Source organism: Fusarium fujikuroi, chromosome FFUJ_chr03 (assembly GCF_900079805.1).
Source record: "Fusarium fujikuroi IMI 58289 draft genome, chromosome FFUJ_chr03".
NCBI classification, from domain to species: domain Eukaryota; kingdom Fungi; phylum Ascomycota; class Sordariomycetes; order Hypocreales; family Nectriaceae; genus Fusarium; species Fusarium fujikuroi.
The window spans coordinates 2,557,407-2,578,642 of NC_036624.1; the positions used below are offsets into that span (position 1 = coordinate 2,557,407).

General features: G+C 50.3%; 6 protein-coding genes; 2 read left to right on the forward strand and 4 right to left on the reverse strand.

The window, feature by feature from the left end:
• Nucleotides 1–1,197: 1,197 nt before the first annotated feature.
• Nucleotides 1,198–2,834, reverse strand: FFUJ_02907 (related to 442K curved dna-binding protein; the record flags this gene model as incomplete). XM_023574693.1 has 4 exons in its annotated part: nucleotides 1,198–1,388; nucleotides 1,447–2,259; nucleotides 2,328–2,516; nucleotides 2,810–2,834. 4 exons carry the CDS (start codon nucleotides 2,832–2,834, stop codon nucleotides 1,198–1,200), a joined length of 1,218 nt encoding a protein of 405 aa, XP_023428002.1.
• Nucleotides 2,835–4,783: 1,949 nt separating this feature from the next.
• FFUJ_02908 (related to transcription factor snf5p) lies at nucleotides 4,784–6,963 on the forward strand (the record flags this gene model as incomplete). XM_023574694.1 has 2 exons in its annotated part: nucleotides 4,784–6,589; nucleotides 6,655–6,963. 2 exons carry the CDS (start codon nucleotides 4,784–4,786, stop codon nucleotides 6,961–6,963), a joined length of 2,115 nt encoding a protein of 704 aa, XP_023428003.1.
• A 749-nt stretch (nucleotides 6,964–7,712) lies between these two features.
• Nucleotides 7,713–12,247, reverse strand: FFUJ_02909 (probable SPO76 protein; the record flags this gene model as incomplete). XM_023574696.1 has 4 exons in its annotated part: nucleotides 7,713–8,288; nucleotides 8,339–10,692; nucleotides 10,751–11,768; nucleotides 11,822–12,247. 4 exons carry the CDS (start codon nucleotides 12,245–12,247, stop codon nucleotides 7,713–7,715), a joined length of 4,374 nt encoding a protein of 1,457 aa, XP_023428004.1.
• A 2,585-nt stretch (nucleotides 12,248–14,832) lies between these two features.
• FFUJ_02910 (uncharacterized protein) lies at nucleotides 14,833–16,222 on the forward strand (the record flags this gene model as incomplete). XM_023574697.1 has 3 exons in its annotated part: nucleotides 14,833–14,989; nucleotides 15,046–15,157; nucleotides 15,220–16,222. 3 exons carry the CDS (start codon nucleotides 14,833–14,835, stop codon nucleotides 16,220–16,222), a joined length of 1,272 nt encoding a protein of 423 aa, XP_023428005.1.
• Nucleotides 16,223–16,706: 484 nt separating this feature from the next.
• FFUJ_02911 (related to mRNA guanylyltransferase) lies at nucleotides 16,707–17,938 on the reverse strand (the record flags this gene model as incomplete). XM_023574698.1 has 2 exons in its annotated part: nucleotides 16,707–17,694; nucleotides 17,757–17,938. The coding sequence occupies 2 exons, from the start codon at nucleotides 17,936–17,938 to the stop codon at nucleotides 16,707–16,709; spliced, it is 1,170 nt and encodes a 389-aa protein (XP_023428006.1).
• Nucleotides 17,939–18,641: 703 nt separating this feature from the next.
• Nucleotides 18,642–20,757, reverse strand: FFUJ_02912 (related to Cvt pathway protein CVT20; the record flags this gene model as incomplete). XM_023574699.1 has 5 exons in its annotated part: nucleotides 18,642–18,737; nucleotides 18,783–19,916; nucleotides 19,966–20,232; nucleotides 20,288–20,538; nucleotides 20,658–20,757. The coding sequence occupies 5 exons, from the start codon at nucleotides 20,755–20,757 to the stop codon at nucleotides 18,642–18,644; spliced, it is 1,848 nt and encodes a 615-aa protein (XP_023428007.1).
• Nucleotides 20,758–21,236: the final 479 nt, after the last annotated feature.

A 21,236-nucleotide genomic window follows, 5' to 3' on the forward strand; every position in this document is an offset into this window, starting at 1 on the left:
CTTCTTTTTTTTTCTCCCCTTTCATCCTTTCCATTGGACTGATATTCGTTTCTGTACGCAGTTCCACAAAGAGCTCTGTGTCTTAGCCGTGGTAGAATAGCTTGAGCTTCCAGGTAATAAAGCCTAGGTTAATAGAGCTCTCCTCCCTCGCCCCCAGCAACCAGCCACCCACACTCACTCCCCAACCCATCCACAAAGGTAGCTCACGCTCAATATGCTACAGAGTGCAGCTGGAGCCTGATGGCTCATACATACAGTGTCTTTCATTTCATGCCCAACTCTTGTTTTGTTTTGTTTTGTTTTTTTCTTATCTTGTCGGTATGTGTAATGATACTCGAGAGTAGCGTCTCATCATGTTGTTTGTTTGAATGGATAAATAGGGGCTGGCTTGGCTCACCTCGATATCTGCAGCTAACAGTGCGACGGGCATATGATGCCCTATGTCGACAGTAATAGACATCAAACTGGCATGACACTGTTGGTATTGCTGTGCTTCAACAACGACTCAACATGGTCATCCCTTATCTGCAAGTCCCGGCACTCAAGGCAGCCACATCACCAATAACTGGACGACTGTCTGGCCTCTGCTCTCCGCACTTTGCTACCATGTATCGTCATAGACCATATGCTGCCAGGGGGTCTGCTCCATCAATGGGCATGACAAAGAGTGGCTCACGCTCACTCAGTACTTTGGTATTCGGCACCTGTGCAGAAACTCGCAGTATCGTGTGTTCTCCCTAAGGTAATTTGCGTTCTCGGTCATATTGCCTCTCGCTCGCTAACCATCTTTGTCAGTCTTATCGCTACTGTGCCCAGCCTGCCTTGGTATGCCTCAACGATTCAGTCAGTTCGGTTGAACTCCTGCAAACATGCATCACATAAGACAGAATTCCATGGTTGATCAGTATCAGGTTGTGTTAGACTTATATATATCTTTCTGGTCATGCCAGACCATCTGGCAAACACGGTGGGTTTCGCTTTTCGAGATTCCAATCATGCATATTGACCATCCAGCCGCCCACTCTGTTCGATGGAAGTATTTTTATCCACACAGCTCGTCCAACGGTAGAGATGCTTGTGAGCCTGAATGTTGGGTTTGCATCCTGTTTGACTTGATTCTTGTTTGCATATCCTCGGGTTCTTTCATCAATTGTTCAGCAACTCTCCAGCTTGTCCGTCTTATCTTGTCGTTTTCTTTTACTCTTCATCGTCCTCCTTCTTGGCGGTCTTCTTCTTAGGCTTGCTCTTCTTCTTGCCGGTGTTTCTGGCTAGGGGCTGCTCCAGGATCTTGAGAACCTCCTCATCCTCAATCTTCTTGTCGGACTCATACTTCTCGAGGTCCAGAGGAGGTGGGCCACCAAGCTTGGTGATACCGTTCTTGGTAATGGCTGCATGTCGTGTCAATATCAACTCTCGAACTGGTCAACCTCTCGATGTGCGACTTACCAAGGGTTGTGAGATATCGAGCAACAGGGGAGTTGTCCTTGTCACCAACTAGCTCATATTGGCGGAATACGTTGCCTCGGACACACTCGACGACACCAGACTTGGCATCACGCTCGTCCTCAAGCTGTCGCAAGCTGAAGGGGAAGATACCGAACTTCTTCTGGACCTCATTGAGTATCTTTCGCGAGGTAGGTCGCTTAAGACCGTAGGTCTGGTTGGTGCGGCGGTGGAGGGTAGCACGCTGATCAAGACCCTTCACCTTGCCCGAGCCCAGGCTGACACCGGTCTCGACACCCCATACCTCACCAACCTCAGGAACGCCTTCGCCCTTGGTGCCCTCGGCAGGGGCAAGGACAATCTTCTTGCTACCCTCAATCTCGTTGTGGTCGAACAACCAAGAGGTGGTGCTCTCGACGAGGTTAACTTCGTAGGCCTTGGTGACCTTTTCCAGGAGGCTGGTTATCTTGGCCTGTGTAGGGGCCTTCTGAGAGGCAGCCTTGGCCTTCTCCTCCTCGCTGCCCTGGGTGAGGAGACCAGGGGGGATCATTAGTCGCAGGAGAAGCTCGTTGACATAGTAGTTGGCGAGAACCAGGTCAGCAGTGCGACCGGTGATCTTGTCGCCTGCCTTGTCCTCTGGGGCGGCAATCACGGTGTCACAGACAATGGAACCGAAGCCATCGATCTGGGCACCTAGTTGGATCTTGATAGCCTCACCATCCTTGATCTCGGTGTTGGCCTCAGCCTCGTCGGAGGTGAGAGGAGTATAGGGAGTGACGTAGGACGAGGGGGAGACGGTAGTGGGGTGGGAGAAACCTTTCAGGTGGTGTCAGCTTCAGCGATGTCCACAGACCAAGTCTTGCGTGTGTGTGACGAAGACGAACCCTTGTTGATCTTCTTTCCTCGGTAAACCTTGGCAACCTCTTCTTCGATCAGCTTGTCACCCTGCTGGCAGATGTCGACGATCTTGGCGCCAGGGACGACGAGCTTGGAGACCTCAGCAAGAACCTTCTCGGAGATCTGAGCGGCGGTCTTGTACTTGGTAAGGGTATCTGGGTTAGCCAGAGAGTAGTCTGCGTGGTTATGTCAGCACAGTAGAGCTCAATGCGACGAAATTGGTGTGCCTGGGTGAGGCCATCGCGGGGTACTGATGACGAGGGCATTCGCAGTAAATGCTGTTGTGTGGTGGCGGGGCAGTGAGGAGCAACGAGGGGCAGCAACAGTCAGTCGTGTGCCTCCGACGGGACAGCCGCCCATGCCCAGTGCACGGCAGAGCTACAGAGGAGCTTTGAGATCCTACATGGAATGGAAGGGAAGGGATTGGATGGGAGAGCTAATTGGGGCTTTTTCCGGGGGGGGAACTCACCGATTTCCTTGGTCTCAGACGACATGATGGGCAATACTTGTTGACTCGTTGGGTTTAAAAAGGTGAAAGAAGAACTGCAAATGCAAATGCCGGGGAAGAGTGGATGAAGGCTGGAGCAAGTCAAGTCAGGTCGGGTCAGTCGCACGCGCGCACACAAGAATCAGAATCCAATCCAATACGAATAGCGCCCAGTGTGGAATGGGGACTTGGAAGTGGGGTTTGATGAGCTGCGAGGGTTTCGACAACAGGGTTTGGTTTGTTCTACCTTACCCAAGGTATTTATTTGGTGGAGGATAGAGCCTGAAGTAGCAGTATGTATTTATTTATTTATTTATTTTATTTTTATTCATTTTTATTTACTAGGGACCTACTACACCTACTATCCACCAGATTCGGCATCAGGTATTTGCCTACTGACCTACCTATATATTGTCGTGGTTTGTTGTGACTCCCGGCGAGTCGCTGTCTACATATTTGGCCTGTTATTAGCCCAGCTCATGCCATTCCTCAATGACTCGACTGAAGACAAATAAATATCCGTGCAGTGTGGGCGTGTTTGTGTGCGCAAGCAGCCGCAGCATGCATGCATGCATGCTTGCAGACAGACATGGACGTCCGTGATGAGTCCTTGATGGTCCAAGCCGGCGATATTCACTCGGTAAACGGTTTCTCTGATATCCATGGGAGCCTGGCTGCCTGGGCGTGCCGTATTTCTCCACTTGTTCACTTTCTCACGTTATTCTCTTAGGGGATAGCAACCTTTTTTTGCAACACAGTTCATTTATTTGACAACCCAGGCAGTTTTGGTAATGAGGGGCAGTGTACATATCCATGCCACAAATCATCCAGCCCTGGGCTATTTCCATATTAGGTACCTTAGGCTGCGGCTACACCCATCCATCATCGTCAGCCTCTGTTGGCAGCATACCCTACAGTTCCCAGGTCCCGCGCCCAGTATGTAACAATTCTGGAATTTGGTTTGCTGCTCCAGGGCGACTTATTAGTAGCACCTGTGCATTATAACTCATTGACTTATTAGATTCGATGTATTTATGTTTTACGTGCAGGCTGTTTGGCCTAGGCCGTTGCAAGGCGTACATCATCAACATCACAACCTTAAGGTTACAAGCTTGTCGACGACTTTATGTGACGAGGTTCACAATTAGCTAAGAAAATAAAGATCATTGGTAATTACGAGCCCTCCCAGTCTACCAAAATCCAAGCTTAATCACATAGCTCAGTAGTTATAGTAACACGCTACAGGTAATTTAGTATGGTCATTCAGTAGAATATTGAGGACTACCTAGTCATTCTTTGAAGCTCCAGACTGCGAACTCTATAGTAACACAAGGTATCCCAAGGCATATCAAAGATAAAGAAAAACCAGGCAGACTATGCATAATAGGTAGGTATAAAGAGTAATAAGTACTATGTATCTAGGTAAGCACACAGAAGACATCATCTCAATGACGAGCAACTCCATGTGAGGTACCCTCAACTTACCGAATTACAAGCCACACCTAGATACTCCGTAGGTATGTACCTGTACAGACACAGGTGGCGCAGCCGAGTCGAGATACATCAGTCGGCACCGGAAATATACGTCGATGCAACGTACAGCTACATCCAGCCACAGGACGCCCTGGCTGATCAAACTCACGTCCCGGTCGCAGCGTGGCCCGGCAGAAATCCTCACGTCCCCCAGCCTGCACCAGCATTGGCAGGCAACCTTAGTAACTTAAACGGAACTTAACAAATCGTCAAGCCTTGTCGCCTCGCGGTTTTTAACCTTTAGCCTTTCATCCAACAACGCCGATTCCACCGGCCAAGATCAACGTTCAGATAAGACATCCAACTATCCGCCGCGTGCTGAACACAAAAAGTTGTAAACTCTCGCTTGCTTCCTTTCTAACGCGGCAGTTCCGCTGCGCCGCGACCCGCGACCGCGATCCACGCCCCCGTTACCGTCTGAACATGACCGCCCAGCCCTCCGCGTCAACGTCTTCGGCGCTGGCCACGGGCTCGGCTGCCACAGGCGCAGATAAGGATGTGTCCCCCTCAAACTCCCCTAGTAATATGCCGGTGCGCACGAAGGAGTCCTTCGATAAACTCATGGTCGAGCGGTACATCACCCGCGATGCCATCGCCGCCGCGGCGCTCGGCGGTCAGCTCGACCAGACACGCAGGATAATGAGCGACACGCGCGACAAGATCCAAGAATACCGCCAGGTCCGCACCGAGTATCGTCAATGGTTCCCCCCGTCGAGGCTCTACGGTGAGGGCTACAATGGCTTTGCCAATGGATACACAGAGAACCAAGGACCATCACGAATCATCTATCCCTCCCAGAAGCCCCGACCTGGCCAACGAACGACCCCACCCCTCAAGTACAAGCGCAAGGATATGCTGAAGCAGGCCGAGCAGCACGAGGAGTTGGTCCCGTTGCGTTTAGAGGTCGAGTGGGACAAGATCAAGCTGCGTGATACTTTTACCTGGAATTTGCACGAGAGGCTTCTCCAGGTTGAACTGTTCGCCGCGCAACTCGTTGAAGACATGGGCCTAAAGCCCCCCGCATCTCAACCGGTATACGAGCAGGTTGTTCATCAAATGCGAGAGCAGCTCAATGACTTTTACCCGCTGGTATACTCGGAAGATGATGCGCTTGACCCCGAGCTCCCCTATTCAGCATACAAAAACGACGAGATGCGAATCCTCGTCAAGCTGAATATTACGATTGGCCAGCATACCCTTGTTGACCAGTTCGAATGGGAAATCAACAACCCGTCAAACTCGCCAGAGGACTTTGCTGCCAACATGGCTCGGGATCTGTCCCTATCCGGGGAGTTTACAACCGCCATCGCACACTGTATTCGAGAGCAGACACAACTCTTTACCAGAAGTCTATACAGCGTTGGCCACCCGTTCGATGGTCGGCCAGTCGAAGACCCTGATCTCGTCGGCGCATTCCTCCAGACACCGCTCCCTGCTGTCTTCCGACCGCAGCAGCAGGCCAAGGAATACGCACCATACCTCTACGAACTCAGCGAAGCAGATCTGGAGCGGAACGAGACGATATTCTCTCGTGAGCAGCGTCGCCAGAAGAGATCGATCAACAGAAGAGGAGGTCCCCAGCTGCCCGATCTTAGAGAACGGCAAAGAACCATTCGAACATTGGTCGTCTCTTCTGTTTTGCCTGGAGCCGCGGCTACCATCGACGAGAGTAGACTCTACAAACGGGCTGCTGGCCCTAGGGCGAAGCGCGTTGTACGTGATGGAGAGATTTCAGATTCAGATGATAGCGACGATTCAGCTCCTGACTCACCCGCCCCGTCACAAATCACGGGCGGTACTGCTCGAACACGAGGTATGCGTGGTGCTGCATCTGCAGCTCAACAAAGAATGGCCAACATCGGCCGGTCTGAAACCCCTGAATCGAGTGCCATTACACATCACCACGAGACTAGGACCTCCCGCCGGTTCAGAGAGGAAACAGAGGAGCCGTTGCAGTTGATCGTGACACTCAAGCTGTCCCGCGACAAGCTGAGGCGGTTGATGAGCCGCGACTACTCAGACTTGAGGCCGCCATCTCAGACACCAGTGTCCTTCCCACGAGCACCCAGCGCCTCCACTCCCTCACGATCCATGCCACCGCCACCTTCGACCCCGTCCAGCGCTATGCCTCACGCTTCAGCAACTCCATCCTCGTCCCTTCCGCCAGGTCAACTTGGCCGGCTACCGGCACCCCCGACAGTTCCTGGACAGTCTTCTCACATGCCATCAGTAGGTCACCAAGCCTTTGAATAACACGCACATCGACAGTGGTACTGACTGCAATGCTCCTCCAGCCCCCGGCCCCGGAATGGCTTGTCAATGCCCTCAAGGATTTAGAGAAGACCTATAACCGTGGCGACAGGTTCGAGGCCACGATGAAGTACTCCTTTCTGCACCCCGTGACAGAGCTCCCTATCCAAGGCCAGCCTCTGCCCGAAGGTGTTAAATATGCCTGGCTGCCGCGTATCCGCTGCCTGGACTGTACAACCAAGCTCTATACACCTGGCCCAGATATGACGGTTAAGAAGTTTGAGACCCATCTCGATTTTTCAGGGCACAAGAATGCTGTTGCGAAGCGCGTGGCGAGGGAGGCCAATCCCTGAATTTCCGATTTATTATGTGGGCGCTTCTCAAGCAACATGTGAAACAGAGGTTTCGCCACTGTAACATATATCTTACTGCCTGGCCTTGTTGTCTTGGGTTGCATCTTGCTCGATGACCGAATGGGCGTTCTTGGTTCTTTGCAAATATACTTGGCCTCGGGATTTTCAGTTTCAAAGACAGAGTTTGTGACTGGTGGATTTTCATCATTGTTTTGTACATAAAGCCTCGAGTTATGTGAGCACAGAAGGGAATGGCGGGGTCCTAAGGAACCGACGAAACGAACAGCACGAACAGCTGTCTCCCCTTCTTCAGGTTGGTCTATTATTCATTTTGGAGTCTACGGGAGAATTGGGCACTGTACAACTGAGCTAGGACATGAAGTTAAATATCAATATCAAAGCGTTTGCTTGCATGTTTCTCATGCTTGATATGTATAGCCATGACTGGCCTTTTAGGTGCATACAACATGAAATGTCACTCATGACTTGTAAATCGAGAATGAGATGTCATGAAATCGAAATGCTATTGCTTGAGTCCCGTATGAGAGGGTATACGGCAAGAAAATTACCCACAAACCAAAGACTCCCTTCCTTGTATGACAGAAGTCGAACCGACTCCCCGAATCTCATCAGCTTTGTCGCCACTCTTGTATCTATATAAGAGAGATCAGACCCAGCAATAATAGAAGAGGCATGATTTCAAAATATTGGCATCCTGTAATCCCAACCATGGTATTTGGGCCCCTTGGTTACTCGTCAACATCAACTTCCATCTCGTCTGTGCCCTTGCCTCGTCGTGGCCTTGTCGACCTTGTTGGTCGTTTTACCTCTGCAAGAACACTGGCCTTGACAGCTGGCTTAGATGCACCCCTGCCCTTCAGTGATGGAGCGGCGTTTCTTCCGTTGAATCGGGCTTCTTCGGGCTTACCCGCTTCCGGTTCTGGAGGCTCGTCGTTATCCGATGCCTTGTTCCTATCGTCATTTTCATCTTCCTCTGGGGGAGCGTCCGAAAGCTCTGATTCATCGTCGCCTGCACTGGCCTCTCCACCTTCACTATCATTTTCTGGATATTCCCAGTCGGCCACGCCCTCCAGCATCTCCTCCTCGTCCTCTTCGTCTTCTCGCTCTGTATAGACAGACACCTTATGAGCTCTACCACTGCGACGACGTTCCGAAGGCGGTGGTGTCTCTTTGACTGGCTTGGATTTCCTAGGTTTCGAGACCTTTTTGGGCCTGCTATCACGCTTCTCTCGGATGACTGTCTTGATTTGAGTTCTCGCCCTCTTTGCTGGAGGATCCTGCTTTTCTCCTGTTGATTTTCGTTTCTATGATCAATCATTAGAAGTGGTCTTCGTAGTGACTAAGGAGCACAAACCTTCTTGCGATCGGCAGCTTTGAGCAGTTCGTCCAACTTCTCGTCTAGCTCTTCTGGCATATGTTGCTTCTGCGCAATCTCATGGGCAACGCTACTCGACGGCAAGCTTTGCACAAGACCGCTTGGCAGGCCGACATTGCCGGAATAAGCCTGGAAAACCCAGTTCTTCCTCTCTTGCCACTTGCGTGTGACGGCCATTGCGATATCAGCCAGCACGTATATCCGCTCGCTAGCCTCGGGGTTCAGTGCATCGCGCGTTTGCTTGACACGCTCAGCGTACTTGTAGATCAATGAAATGTTCTCTTCTGTCGCACATGTATTCAGATAAAAAACGAAATAGTTGGCGAAATCAGCCAAGTCATCAACGTCAGAGCTGTAGTCAGGATGGTGAGCCAGTAGAGGAATGAAACGGCTAATCATGGCCTCGAGTACGTGAGTCTTGTTTTGAGCAAAGAGTCGGGCTCTGGACCTCAGCCACGTTTCTACCCGGCTTTTGAGTTCTATTGCTGGCTCGAAAGCAGCCAAAAAGAGCATTGTGTAAAATCTTGCCCGCAATCTTCCCTGAGTGATGTAACTTTGTAATTTCTCCATGAAATGACGACGAACCTCAAGTTCTGTGTCTTGCACGAGCTCTGCAAGCTTGTTGAAGCTTGCGGGATCAAACTCGTCGTCGTACTTTTTGACAGTACATAATTTCAGGATCAGAAGTCCAGCAAGAAGTCTCAGTCGTTTTTTGTGAGCCAATGGAGTATCCTTAACTTTGCAAAACTCTCCTTCTTGTACCACAAATTCTTTCAGGAGTTTAAAGACCAGTTTCACTCGAGTCAGAGAGTCATCGTCGTCCTGGTTGGCGAGCGCTTGATTGACCAGCGTCTTCATGGCAAGACATTTCGCTTGTAGTTCCTCATTCATGTCCTCATCCTCGACCCAGGAAACCTCAGAGTTCTTGTCATCGGTACGTACTTGACGCAGAATCTGCTTGATCGTTAGGTCGTTAATTGTCCCATCAAAGTCTAGAGTGACTGTTGGTGCTAGGCGTTCAAGCTGGCTGACGGCAGCTAATCTCGTCAAGAAATGCGGCGAGCCATACTTGAAGTCCTTCATGATTCTTTGCAGAAGAGCAGTGGCAGTAACTTTACTCTTGTCATCGTTTTTAGCAAGCAGAATATTGACTGCATACTTGGCACTCCTGGCAGGAACACCGCATAAGGCATAATCCATAAGAACCTGGATGAACTTCTTATCATATGTGATTTCCTGGGGATATCTTTTGGAATAGGACGAGTATGCCTTGAGAATATCTACCACCGCGGGCTCGTTAGGCTCGCTGCCCGACGGTGCTTGGCTGATGATCTCCTTTCTGAGATTGTCCGAATGAGCCTTGAAAAGCGCAGGATTCCGCTGTGATATATCATTTAAGATCTCATGGGCGACTGTAGAGAATCCAGCTTTGTCATTCTTGGAGTAGTCCATAATCGTAGCCAAGTGACTCCGATTGTACATCAAAGAGCCGGCCCGGTAAATTAGAGGGATGAGGGTATCCAAACAGCTCGCTGACCCCGGGTTACTTTGGACCTTGGCAATCAACTCCTTAATGGCTCTTCGAACATGGAGATATTCGGTATCGGATGCAATAATGAACTTGAGAAGCTGGTAACAACGGCGGTCGTTGAGTTTGGCGAACTTCTGGAGATCGCTACGGACCTTGAGCGGATCCGGGAAAAACGCACCGAACCACTGGAAGGTCTTGCTCAAGGCGGCTTTGACCTTTTCCTCGTTCGCATTGATCACCCCCCCGTTATAGGCTTCACATTGTTGAATGAACACTTCAACTCCCTTGGCAACCTGGGGCTGACGGGCCTGCATGATGAAAAAGGCCCTCTTAGCTGACGCATCCAGTGACTTAAGTAATAGGAGGATCCTCTCTGCGCGAATCTTGTCCTGATCCGCCTGGCTACTGGCCGTCTGCGACTGAGAGGCCACCTTTGATTTTGCACCCTTTATGAAGGGATACTTCAAAGGGACCAAACACTCGAACATGACCCTTTCAAGAAGAATGATGAGATCCTCATCGCCGATATACCACACACTGAGGATACGGGAAGGCACACCACCTAAGCAGGATATGACAGCCTCTTGCCCATCAGCAATCTCCCCAGCACCAACTGACCACAACTTTGCCAGTAGAACCATGGCTTCAACACGCACGGCAGGCTTCTTATCACGAGATCGATCCGCCAAACTGGCAAATATTGAGCCAGTCTTCTCTACACCTCCGAGAGCTCCAAGTTTCAGAACGATGTCGCGGAAATCGAACAGCTCGACTGCCTGCACCGCAGCCAGCCGAACTTTCTCTTCGCTGTCATTGAGTCTTTTCGTAGAGTGCCTTGATGAGCTCATTCTCCTCCTCACGGCTAAGACCAATGCCCCCTGCAGACGTGGCCAATATATAACCGGCAGCAGAGATCCAGGCCGCCCGAATGATGGCGGCCTTGTCGTTCTTTCTCCCGACGAAGTTGCGATAGGTGGCATGATGTGTTTGAGCAAAAGACTGAGGAGAGTAAGGTTTTGTCAAGACGTTCTCGACGGCTGGAGTTGGATTATCGTCCAGTAATTTTATGGGAGGATAAGCCGCTGGTTCCAACGAAGGAGGAGGTGGTGGCCCCGCTGCACCAATGCCTGAAACCATATCGCCAATCGTCTCTGTGGCGATTTGACGAAGATGCACATTGTCTGCTGAAAGCTCCGCATCGAGCTGCGGTACCACGTTCGAAAGAACTGTCGGGGCGGCTCGCCATAATTCGCGAATGAGTAGATGGGCTTGACGGAGACTCCTCAGATCTGCCTCTGATGGGCCAAGAGTCCCGTCTTCATCATCAGAATCATCCGGATGTCGCTGCACATTGGATTTCGTAGCGAAACCGGAAGCGTTGAGAATAACGTCACTGAAGTATTGACTGACGTAACGTGCCATTTTGTCAGAGCATCCATTGCATATATTTTTCGCCATGACATATGCTGGTGGTTCTTCTTTGAGAAGAAGAGTGGATTGATTCCCGTTCTGTCCTCTATGTCGATTTCCACCGGGAGGAGCAGCTCTCAGAAACTGACTGATAATCGCGTCGACAACAGAAGCTGACACACTCTCGGCCTCGTCAATCAACTGCATTAGCATTTCTGTCAGGTGAATCTCAACATCTTTAGCAACCTGCTCTTCAGACGCTGGCTTAGAACCAGATGCCGACACTCCGTCGAATGTGCTGTTGAAGAGTCTCAACAATAGATCGTCAGCATTTGAGATTTGGTGGAGGAGCAAAATACTCTTGACTTCCGTAAGAGATGCCAAAACGTATTTGTGCTGGCTGTCATATGGATTTGTGGGATCGTGCAGAGCTGGCAGGATATCCTTGATGAACAAGGTGAATATCATCTGGAGCATGTTAGCATGGTACAGATACAGAAGGAGAATCGTGCCGAACACACTTTAATCTGGTCGTCGGTAAAAGGAGCATCGGGAACGAAGAGCCGAAGAATGTCGACTAGGCAGCATGCTGTGTATGCCTTGACACCGCCATCCTTGTGCTGAAGTAGGTTACGGTGTCCTAATTGTTTGGCTACATGCCTGATGGAGTCCAGGTCGGCGGCGCCTTGATCGAGATCGGAGAGCTCCTTGGATAATTTATCCAGTCGTTTTATCAGAGTGCTCGTAGGAATTGGCTTGGCGGGTTTCCAGGAAATTTCTTCGTCAAAAGTCAAGCTGCGCTGCTCGCCCTCCTCCTCATTCTCCGAGTCATGGTCGGGCTCTTCGTGCTGTTGTTCTTCTTGGTCTTGTTCGTCTTCCCGCTCAACGACTTCCTCCTCCTCCTCCTCCACTTGAGCAGGCTTCTCGACGCGCCGACGACGCGCCATCATGCCCTATACAAAAACCGCCGATTGAAAGCTTCTCTTGAAGGAGCTGGAGGGTCTAGGAGAGAACCCAACAATAATGCTTCGGCAGACGGTATGTTGTGACTATTTGGGCTGGGATACGAAATTTGGGGGGCGTAGTGGTCCTAACACCGCATCGCATGCGCTTGCTATAGCAAAGACCTGAACGCTACAATACCAGCACCGTTAGAGGTAGCGCCAGTATGGTAATCAGAGCGATGGGGTTAGTTAACGTAAAGATAGCAAAGTCTCAAGGGCGACGATAAATTAAAGGCCAGACACGTAGTAGGAGAGATGTTCTTGTGATAAGCGGAGGCGTGTTCCGTGCGCGCGACGCGACCTTACTTTTGGTTTTGGACGTTAGCCACTCCACTTCCACTTCCACTTCCACTTCGACGGGGGACAGATGTTGGGTGGGTGGGTAGGTCAGTACCTAGCCAAGCAGCATGAACAGGAGCTTCCTTGACCAAGCTACCACCGTGAGGTAGGAAAGCTACTAAGGTAGCACCCGACAGAAAGCCAAGCTACTAGGTGCCTATACCTAATTGAGTCACGGCCTGAACAGCCCGGGAAGTTGCCCCACTAATAGGATATGCCCTTGATGTTTATGCTTCTACTGAGTTCATCATGCTTACTTACCAGGTACACAAAACTCCAACCTCAAATCTCTCTCTCTTTTTTTTGAACACAATTGCACGACTATTGAATCCCCTTTCGATAATATGGCATGTCATTGTTGGTTTGTGTATTGACTGAAAAGGGGAATTTGGCTCCGATCTGGAACTTTACACTGAGACACTAATTTGTTCCTCTCATGATCGCCCTATTCATGTCCTTTGCTAGAAGGCTCTGTCTAGGAGATAGATATAGGTCAAAGTAACCAACCAAAACCTCCATTGTCAGCGACCACGGTTTTGCCATCTGGTCGTGGCTCCTCATTGGGGATTGTGTGGCCCACGGCGTCTGACAGTCAAGCGTCGTTCGGGAATCGTGAGGGATGCCATATTCAGGTATAGCTTCTAGATATATGTACCTTTAACTGCCTCCCTACCCACCACAGGTAGGTAGTCGAACTCTACCTTGGTAATTGGAGTCAATGCGGATGTTCCATGGACTCAGAGATGCCAAGGTTCTAAGTGAATGGCTCCCAAGTGAGAGTTGACAGAGAGCAGCATCACGAGCACTACATTTTCTGTATTACCTTGTCATCACATATTTATCTTCGTATCTAGAAGCTCATCAATTAACCGATAATTGAACTCGGCTGGCTCTGCTGGTACGTACATGCACGGCATCGGATACAAGTGTTGCGAATACGGTGATACCTCGAATCGTTGCAACAGAGCCGTTTATGTACGACCATCGTATGTTTGCTTCATTTCACCGTGAGGCGAATCTGACACACAGAGCCTCCATTGTGAGGTTTCATGTTAGAAAGTTCCCTTGCGGTTTCGGCCTGGAGCAATTGAGGATAGATGTCTGTTGCACAAGTTTGACCGCATCGTTTGCCGTATGTCGAATCATTTTGCTGCACTGTAAGTGGCAGCCCACGGGATAATTAACTTGTACTCGCCTATGAAAGGGGACCTTCCGTGGATGGAAATGGAAGATAGTGTTGCGTGGGTTATCTCCGCTGCCTGTAGTGCTTTGGTGGCAAGCTGTTGAGTACAAGTTGAGCCGTTGCCCCTTTAGAAGAAAACGCGATGTCCTTTTCTTTCCTCTTATTTCATGCCTCTTCTCTCTTTAAAACAGGCTTGTTGTTTTTAGTCACCTTTCCATTGGAAGATCTGTTCAACTCCCATCTGACACTCGACTAACGACGGAAACAAGGCAACTGAAATCGCCGTAGTTCAATGTAAGCCAATATTCTCTGTTCTTCGAGATTCATGATCGCTGCTTCACTTTGAATCTCCATTGCCCCAAATGAGGTGCTAGTAGACAGGGTGTTGAGAGCTGTTGCAAGCGTCAAGCCTGCCACTGGCTGCCAGTTGCCAGCTATCAGTCAGTCAACAGAGCAATATGCGGCCCTGCTCTTGCTTGGTGCCATGATGAATCACTCTGCCTCTCCTGCTCTGTTTATTGAATTAGCCTTCTCTCGCCGCTAAGGGACCTCCTTCCACCCCTACTTCTTTCCTTGAATCATTCAACAGGCCGTCCGCTCCTTTCCCTCTCCCACCCTTACTACATCTTCCTCTTACCGGCCCTCTTTTCTACTCTCCTCCTCCATCTTCCAAACTTCGTTACTCCAACGTCGTCTAACATAATTTGTCTTTCCAACCAGAAAAGCCTTATTCTATCCACTTGATCGGTATGTATCTGTTATTTCATTTTCTAATCTTTTACTGCTTATAGCACTGTCCTTCACTTGGTCTCGGGTGTCTGGTGCTGCATCGCCCTCATCACGAACTGCGCTCGTGTCCTCTTGTTCACCTGACGAACAGCTTGCTAATCTCAATAGCAGTCTCTTTGATTATCCAATATTAATCACTATCAATTTTGATCCAAGTACGTCCACAGCTGCTTCCCAGTACTTCCCAAGACTGATTCCATTACCAGTGGCGGACTTGATGGATTCCGAGAAGGGCTCTGCCCAAACTCCTCAAATGTCCCGGGTTGGCAAGCAGAAGGGATCTCGATTCTTTGTCATGCTGTGTGTTGGTTTTCTGGCTATCACATGTGCAATTCCCGTCATGTTTGGCATGGGTGTTGTTGGCGCAGTCTATGGTATGTTTTTGCAACTTGCTGTTTCCACGGCTTGCGACAGACTGACCAAGTAATAGCCAACCTCCATTTCTTGCATCGGCTAAACGAGACTGTCGGTTTTCGTTCAAGTGATCAAGTGCACAACATTGCTCGCCATCTCGAGAGCACCGGCGGTTCATACCCAATCTCGTATGTCCCAAACTCCTAGGTACTTTTATGATGCCCGAGAAGCCACTGACCCCTGGAAATAGGACTAAGACGGCTCTATCTACAATTTACGGTGTCAGCTACACCTCGAATGCTGATGTGGTCACCGAGGTTGCAACCGTTACTGGAACCCGCTATATCACTGTGCCTGGTGAAGCCCTGTCTGTTTCTGTCACCACACGGGAGAGCACTATCGAATACTGCGAGGTTCAGGTCGTTACCATGACCGAGAGCTACACGGTCACTGTACCTAACGACAAGGTCTCCCAGGACTCCTCGGGTGATGCTGTTGGAGCCACCGTGACCGGCAACCCAGAGACTGTGACCGAGAACAAGACTGATTTCTCTCTCACTAGTGGTCCATCCGATGCAGTCGTTACCGGTAACCCAAAGACTGTGACCGAGAATGAAACTGATTTCTCTGTCACCAGTGGTCCATCCGATGCAATCGTGACCGGTAACCCACAGACCGTGACTGAGAGCAAAACCGACTTTTCTCTCACTGTTGGTTCATCCGAAGTCCTCACCAGCTCCAGCCCTGATACCACCACGAATACTTTCGAGGTCTCCTCACCCGTCCCCAAACCGCACACAACTATTACCATTCAAAGTCTCTATCCACCTCGGGAAAGTCTGAGCACTGTCACCCAGTACACCACTGTTGAGAAGACCATCACAGCTCCCAACTCATTCATCACTGTCACTTTGACTAGCAAATGCCCAGAATGTTCACCCACCGTGTCCGTTTCTCCTACCAGTAGTACCACAACGACTGTTTACGAAACTGCTGGTGTGCCTCCAACCTCTACAACAACTATCATGGTTCCGCCTCCTGCTTACCCACCCTACCCAACCGCCAACAATACCTTACTACCAGGTCCATCCGGTAGCGTTACTGTTGTGCCTACTGTTGTGCCTACTCCAACTCCTGTTGCCGTCTCAGGAGGCACCAAGAAGCCCGAGCCTCGTGGGTGGGGAGGTACCAGCGGCACCACCAATCTTAGCTGCACCGTTATGTTGGTGGCCATTATCATGTTTGCATTCTGAGCTTTGACGGGGTAATCGGAAAGGAACGGTAAGAAAGCACTTGCAAGACGAGCAAGGGCCACGTTAGGAGAATTGGAGTTTCTGCGGTCAGAACTGGCATTGGACTTGGTATCCAAACTGGAAATGGAATTGAGATGATCTGTAAATCCGCTCTTGGCTTGCGCGATGCTGCGTACCTAGGTAATGAATAAGGGGACGCCGGGGACTAGGTATAGATAAAAAGTTCAATATCGCAGCATGGGTACTTCTAATTTCGGCTCCGAATTCTTGATGTTGATGTTGCTTGAGGTTTGCTAATATCTCCTAATTTCATGTAAGCTATGGCTGTATTGAAGAAGATGTGTCTGTTCAAATCAAACTTGCGAGATGGTATGCGGTGTAGTGGTGAAATATGAGAATCTACTATTCATAAATCCTTTCCCAACGCCTTGCCCATCGATACAGAACCAATATCCCCGGACGCCGTTTTTGCCTGTCGATTAATCTATCTTGCAGGGCCCCGGCTCGCCCGAGCCTTCCAGGCATTCTTGATTTCCCCAGCTGCTCTGTACAGGTCCTTTTCCGAAACCCGGTCCTCGATGCTTTGAAGCACACTCTTAGTTGTGCTGATATGGTTGGCCTCGTTCTTATCGTCACGGAAGCGCACAATACGCCACCGACCCTGCTCATCGATGTTACATTCAACCACTCGCCAGTTGAGCGGATCGTTGAGCGACTTCAGAGTCTCCCACTCCTCCTCCGAGATGAACACGCTGTTGAAATACTCGTACTTTTCGGGGCCGCTACCCCCTGCGTAGACGTACAGATCAGCCTTGGGGACGCTGTCATAATCAATGAATGGCTCAGTGATGCCTTCGCGGCGCTCCTCGTCGCTGGGCTCGACTTCCACAAAGTCCAGGGACAGGCGGCAATCTACAGTGTTCTCTTCTGGCGGTTTCCATTTCAAGATGTGGTTGTCAGTGCCGTGTTTGTAAGCAGTGGTGCGACAGGTGAAGATGAGACCGTCGTTGCCGTGCTTTAGCTTGGGAAGGATATCTCTGAACATCATATCAATGGCGTAGGCAAACTGGGGCTTCTTCATCTCCACGTAGAAGGGCTGGAACTCTAGTTCCTGAGGGTATTCCTGATAAAGCTTCTTGTAGGGGCGATAGAATCGTTGGTCAAAATATGCGAGCCGCTTGTCGAGCGTTCGTTCCATGAGCAGGGCACCATCCAGTACCAGACAGTCAAAGACCAGAAACATGGGGACGCGCTTCCCGTCGGAGCCTATGTCCCAAACCAGTTCACCATCGATCAACGTGTTCGTGTGGAATGCTTCCGGGGAGTTCTCGAGAGGAAAGTGCAGGCTCCTGTTCGTGATGAACCAGAAGTCGTTTTTGCGATCGATTAGGTAGTGGGCCTCGTTTCCATTCTCGTCTGTTGTCGAGTAGAGGAGATATCTGATACCGTCGGACTTTTCGACTACGTAGTAACTACAAGGTCACCGTCAGCTGTTGGTTCTAGGCCGCGAAATAGCGTTCCATGTCAATCTTACTCGTGCTGAGCGAGCTCCTCGAGGTGCTGACGGGCGAAGCTCACGGGCTGCGCACCGGGAAAGCCAGTAGCAGACCTGTTGAGAAGGTTTGCGACCTCCTTGCGCATTTCGTGGAGTAGTTGTCCTTGAGCCTTGATGCCTGGCTCCGCGATAGAGGCGATGGGCCCATCTTGTTGGGCCATCGCGATGACTGTGGTGAGGATGCACCGGCAAAGGTTTGATTGTTGTTGCGACAATGAAGCTACTGTCCTTTATGATAAATGCTTATCGATAAGGACCACTTACAGGATCGCATACTAGGTACCCCCTAGGTACCCCATTGTGCTCCCACCAATTGAGGTACTGCATGGAGCATAGGTATTGTTTGGGAGATATGAACTCTTTGAGGGTATTTGAGGATTTTCAATTTAATTTTCATCATCATCATCATTTATTATTGTTAAAAAAAGGATTTTTGCTCTTTTCTGTTATGTAGCATTCCTGTAAGAGGGAGGATAACAAATCGAAGTAGGCAGCCATTTGGGCTGGACGTACCTAAACATACTCAGTATATACCTTAGATTTCATTAAAGCTCATTTTCTTCTTCTTCAGAGCCAAATTGCGACGTCTATTTGTAAGGTCTACATTCGTGTGACACTTGCACGGTCTTTAGTGTCAGACTTCTGGCTCTCCTGGCGAGACCAGTAATTCATGGGGAAAAGACTACACGAAATTCGCAGAGATGCACAACTTCACGATATGTTATAAGGAATACAAGCATCGGTGCAGAGACCGAAGCAGAGAAGAAGCCATCGAATTATATGGGAATATCATTCCTCTCTTCTTATCATCTACGGCTTTCAAACCATCCCATCAGGCACGCAAAACAACAGAATACAACATGTTTAGGACTCGTCAATCTTCTCTACCTCTGCTCGAGCTTCCTCCCATTGTTGCTTACTTTTCTTGGCCCACTCGATCTGGCTCTGGGCATAGGCGAGCTAGTGGATGTTAGCGATTAGTCAAGACTGAGCTTATAAACTCACCATGTAGCGTCGCAAGTCGTCCTCCTTGTCCTTTTGGAATCGCTTCATATCCTTTAGGACACTCGCGCTGGCTTCTTTGACATCGCGCTCCGAGACAACCTGAGCTTGTTCTAACTGACCGATGCTCTCTCTCGTCTTTCCAATCAAATCGCGGCGTGTTCTCTCTGGATCGACGTCAACGACCCCTTGTACTGCATGCCGGATGGGTCCAAAGATCTTGTTCGTTATCGAGTTCCCACTGGGCATCTTCTTATGCGACGGCGCACTGGTACTCCTTTCGGGTAGCCCCTGACTGGCTGAAGGTGTGTGCGAGGAAAAGTCTCCGTGGGCCCCAGGAAAGTCAGAGTCGATGGACTCGGTGTCGTCCTGGCCACCATCACGCCGTTGATGAGAGGACGGCTCCTTAAGGCTCGCCGATCGCTTTGGCGGTGGTGATATTTGCTGACTGCCCGAGAGGTAATTCTCAATCCTTCGAGCTTCGGCTTCACTCTGTTCTAGTTGGTCGAGCAGCGCTCGCTTCTTGTTCAGCTCTTCGCTAGTCAAGTCTTGCTGCACACGCTTGAGCACACGGTACTTTAGTACACTTCGAACAACACCCGCAAATTGCGCATGCTCACGCATGGGCTCGGCAAAGCTAGCACCCAAAGAACCTGAGAGCTCCTCTGTGGCGATATATGATAGATCAGCTGCCTGGCCTATTCGCTCAATGGCCGGTCCGAGCGACGGTGCCTGCTCTGAAACCGCAAAGGCGTTGTAGACGGACCCTAGCTCACAGAGATCGGCCGCCAATGAGGAGAGATGACTGAGAGTTCGTCTGTTCACCTTTTCCATTGGGCCAGTAAGAAGCTGTTCGAGTTCCTTGATCGAGGACTCGTATGAGATGAAATAAGGGTCCAGCTCCTGTTCGCCCAAATTATGACCCTCAGGTGGAAACCGGCCGAAGGCGTGAGGTCCTGCTTGTATATGGCCCGAGCTATTATCGTGATTGGTACCGGCCACCGTCTTGAGCTTTGCCGATGCTGCCGGGATTGGCAAGTAGCTGTGCGCGGGAGTTGGGTTTGCGGGGTCCAGCGGAGGCGCTTTCAAGATCGACTTGGGAATTGACGACACGGGATGAGAGTGCAAGACCTCGCTCTATTATACAGTTAGTAGTGACATCTGCGCCTTCAGAAACACGACATACCCAGCTAGCATTAGGGTCCAGGAACCGCCACCAAACTCCATCAGTTCGGATTTCGTCCATTCGGCGGCAGCGATTTAAAAAGACTGCCAACATGCGCTTTCGAAGATCAATGATTTGCTGGTCCTGCTTCGCATTCGTGGGGTTCGCAGCATAATCAGCCATCGTGTGCTTCTCGGGGATGGGAGGAACAATTAAGGTAGGGTGAAGGCGAGTAAGGGCATCGCGCAGAGAAGCAAACTCTGAATATCGGCGGCGCACTTCAAGATCCTGTCAAGTAGTCGTCAGTGAAATACCTCGGAGGACTAGCAGTAGATGGACGTACGCCAGTCTTAATAGTGTACACGATATATCTGCCGCCGCTCTCTAGACTCTTGCCAGCATCCGTGATGACGATAGATAATTTGGGGTTCTCATATAGGATCTGCTCGATGCGACTGTCGTAACCACCAGGCTTGCGCTTGGGGCCGGGATCCTGCGCCGAGTCTCCATCGTCATCATCACCGCCGTGGCCAAACTGTCCATGCTCATCATCGCTACCGGAGGTGGGTGTTTGAGGTGGCTCGAACGATTGGTCTGAGAGAAAATCGTAAGTATCATTGATCTCTTCCTCGTCCTCTGACAGAATTGAATCAACCATCTCAGCGACGGTTTGGGAATGATGTCTAGTGAAATGGTATGGGTAATCGACATACAATTACGAGTTGACGGGGACGTCGGGTTGACAGACGACGACTGCGAGTCCCGCCTGTCAAAGCTGGTGCCGTACGGGTTATTGTCCTCGTCATTCCACATTCTGACGACTTGCTGAGGGCAATCGCGACAGGTGTTGCGGAAAGAGGTACTCAATACAATTCAAGGTGATCTATTTCGCGCGTTTAAGCCGGGAGCCTGGACAGAAAGAAGCTGGTAGGCTGCGGGTGAAGGACGAGAGCTTCAAGCGCAAGGTAGATCGTAGCTAGCGGGGGAGGGGCAAGCATGGGTCGAATGAAGCGATACGATACGATGGTTCATGCACTGAAGCTGACTACCTTAGGTACATTCAGGCCTATTGTTCCCGGTCGTGGAGTCGAAATAAGCAGAGCATGTATGAGAAGAAGTCCACCTAGGTGAAGATAGAAGTCGCGGTGTCGGTCGGCGGTGGAAGTAAGGTTAGTGTCTACCTAGGCAAGGTAATGAAGGGAAGGGGATGACGTTGAATGGGGCTGGGCCCAAGTTGGCTATGGCTGAAGTTGGCCTAGGTTATCAATTCCTCTGTGCCGCAAGTGCCTTAG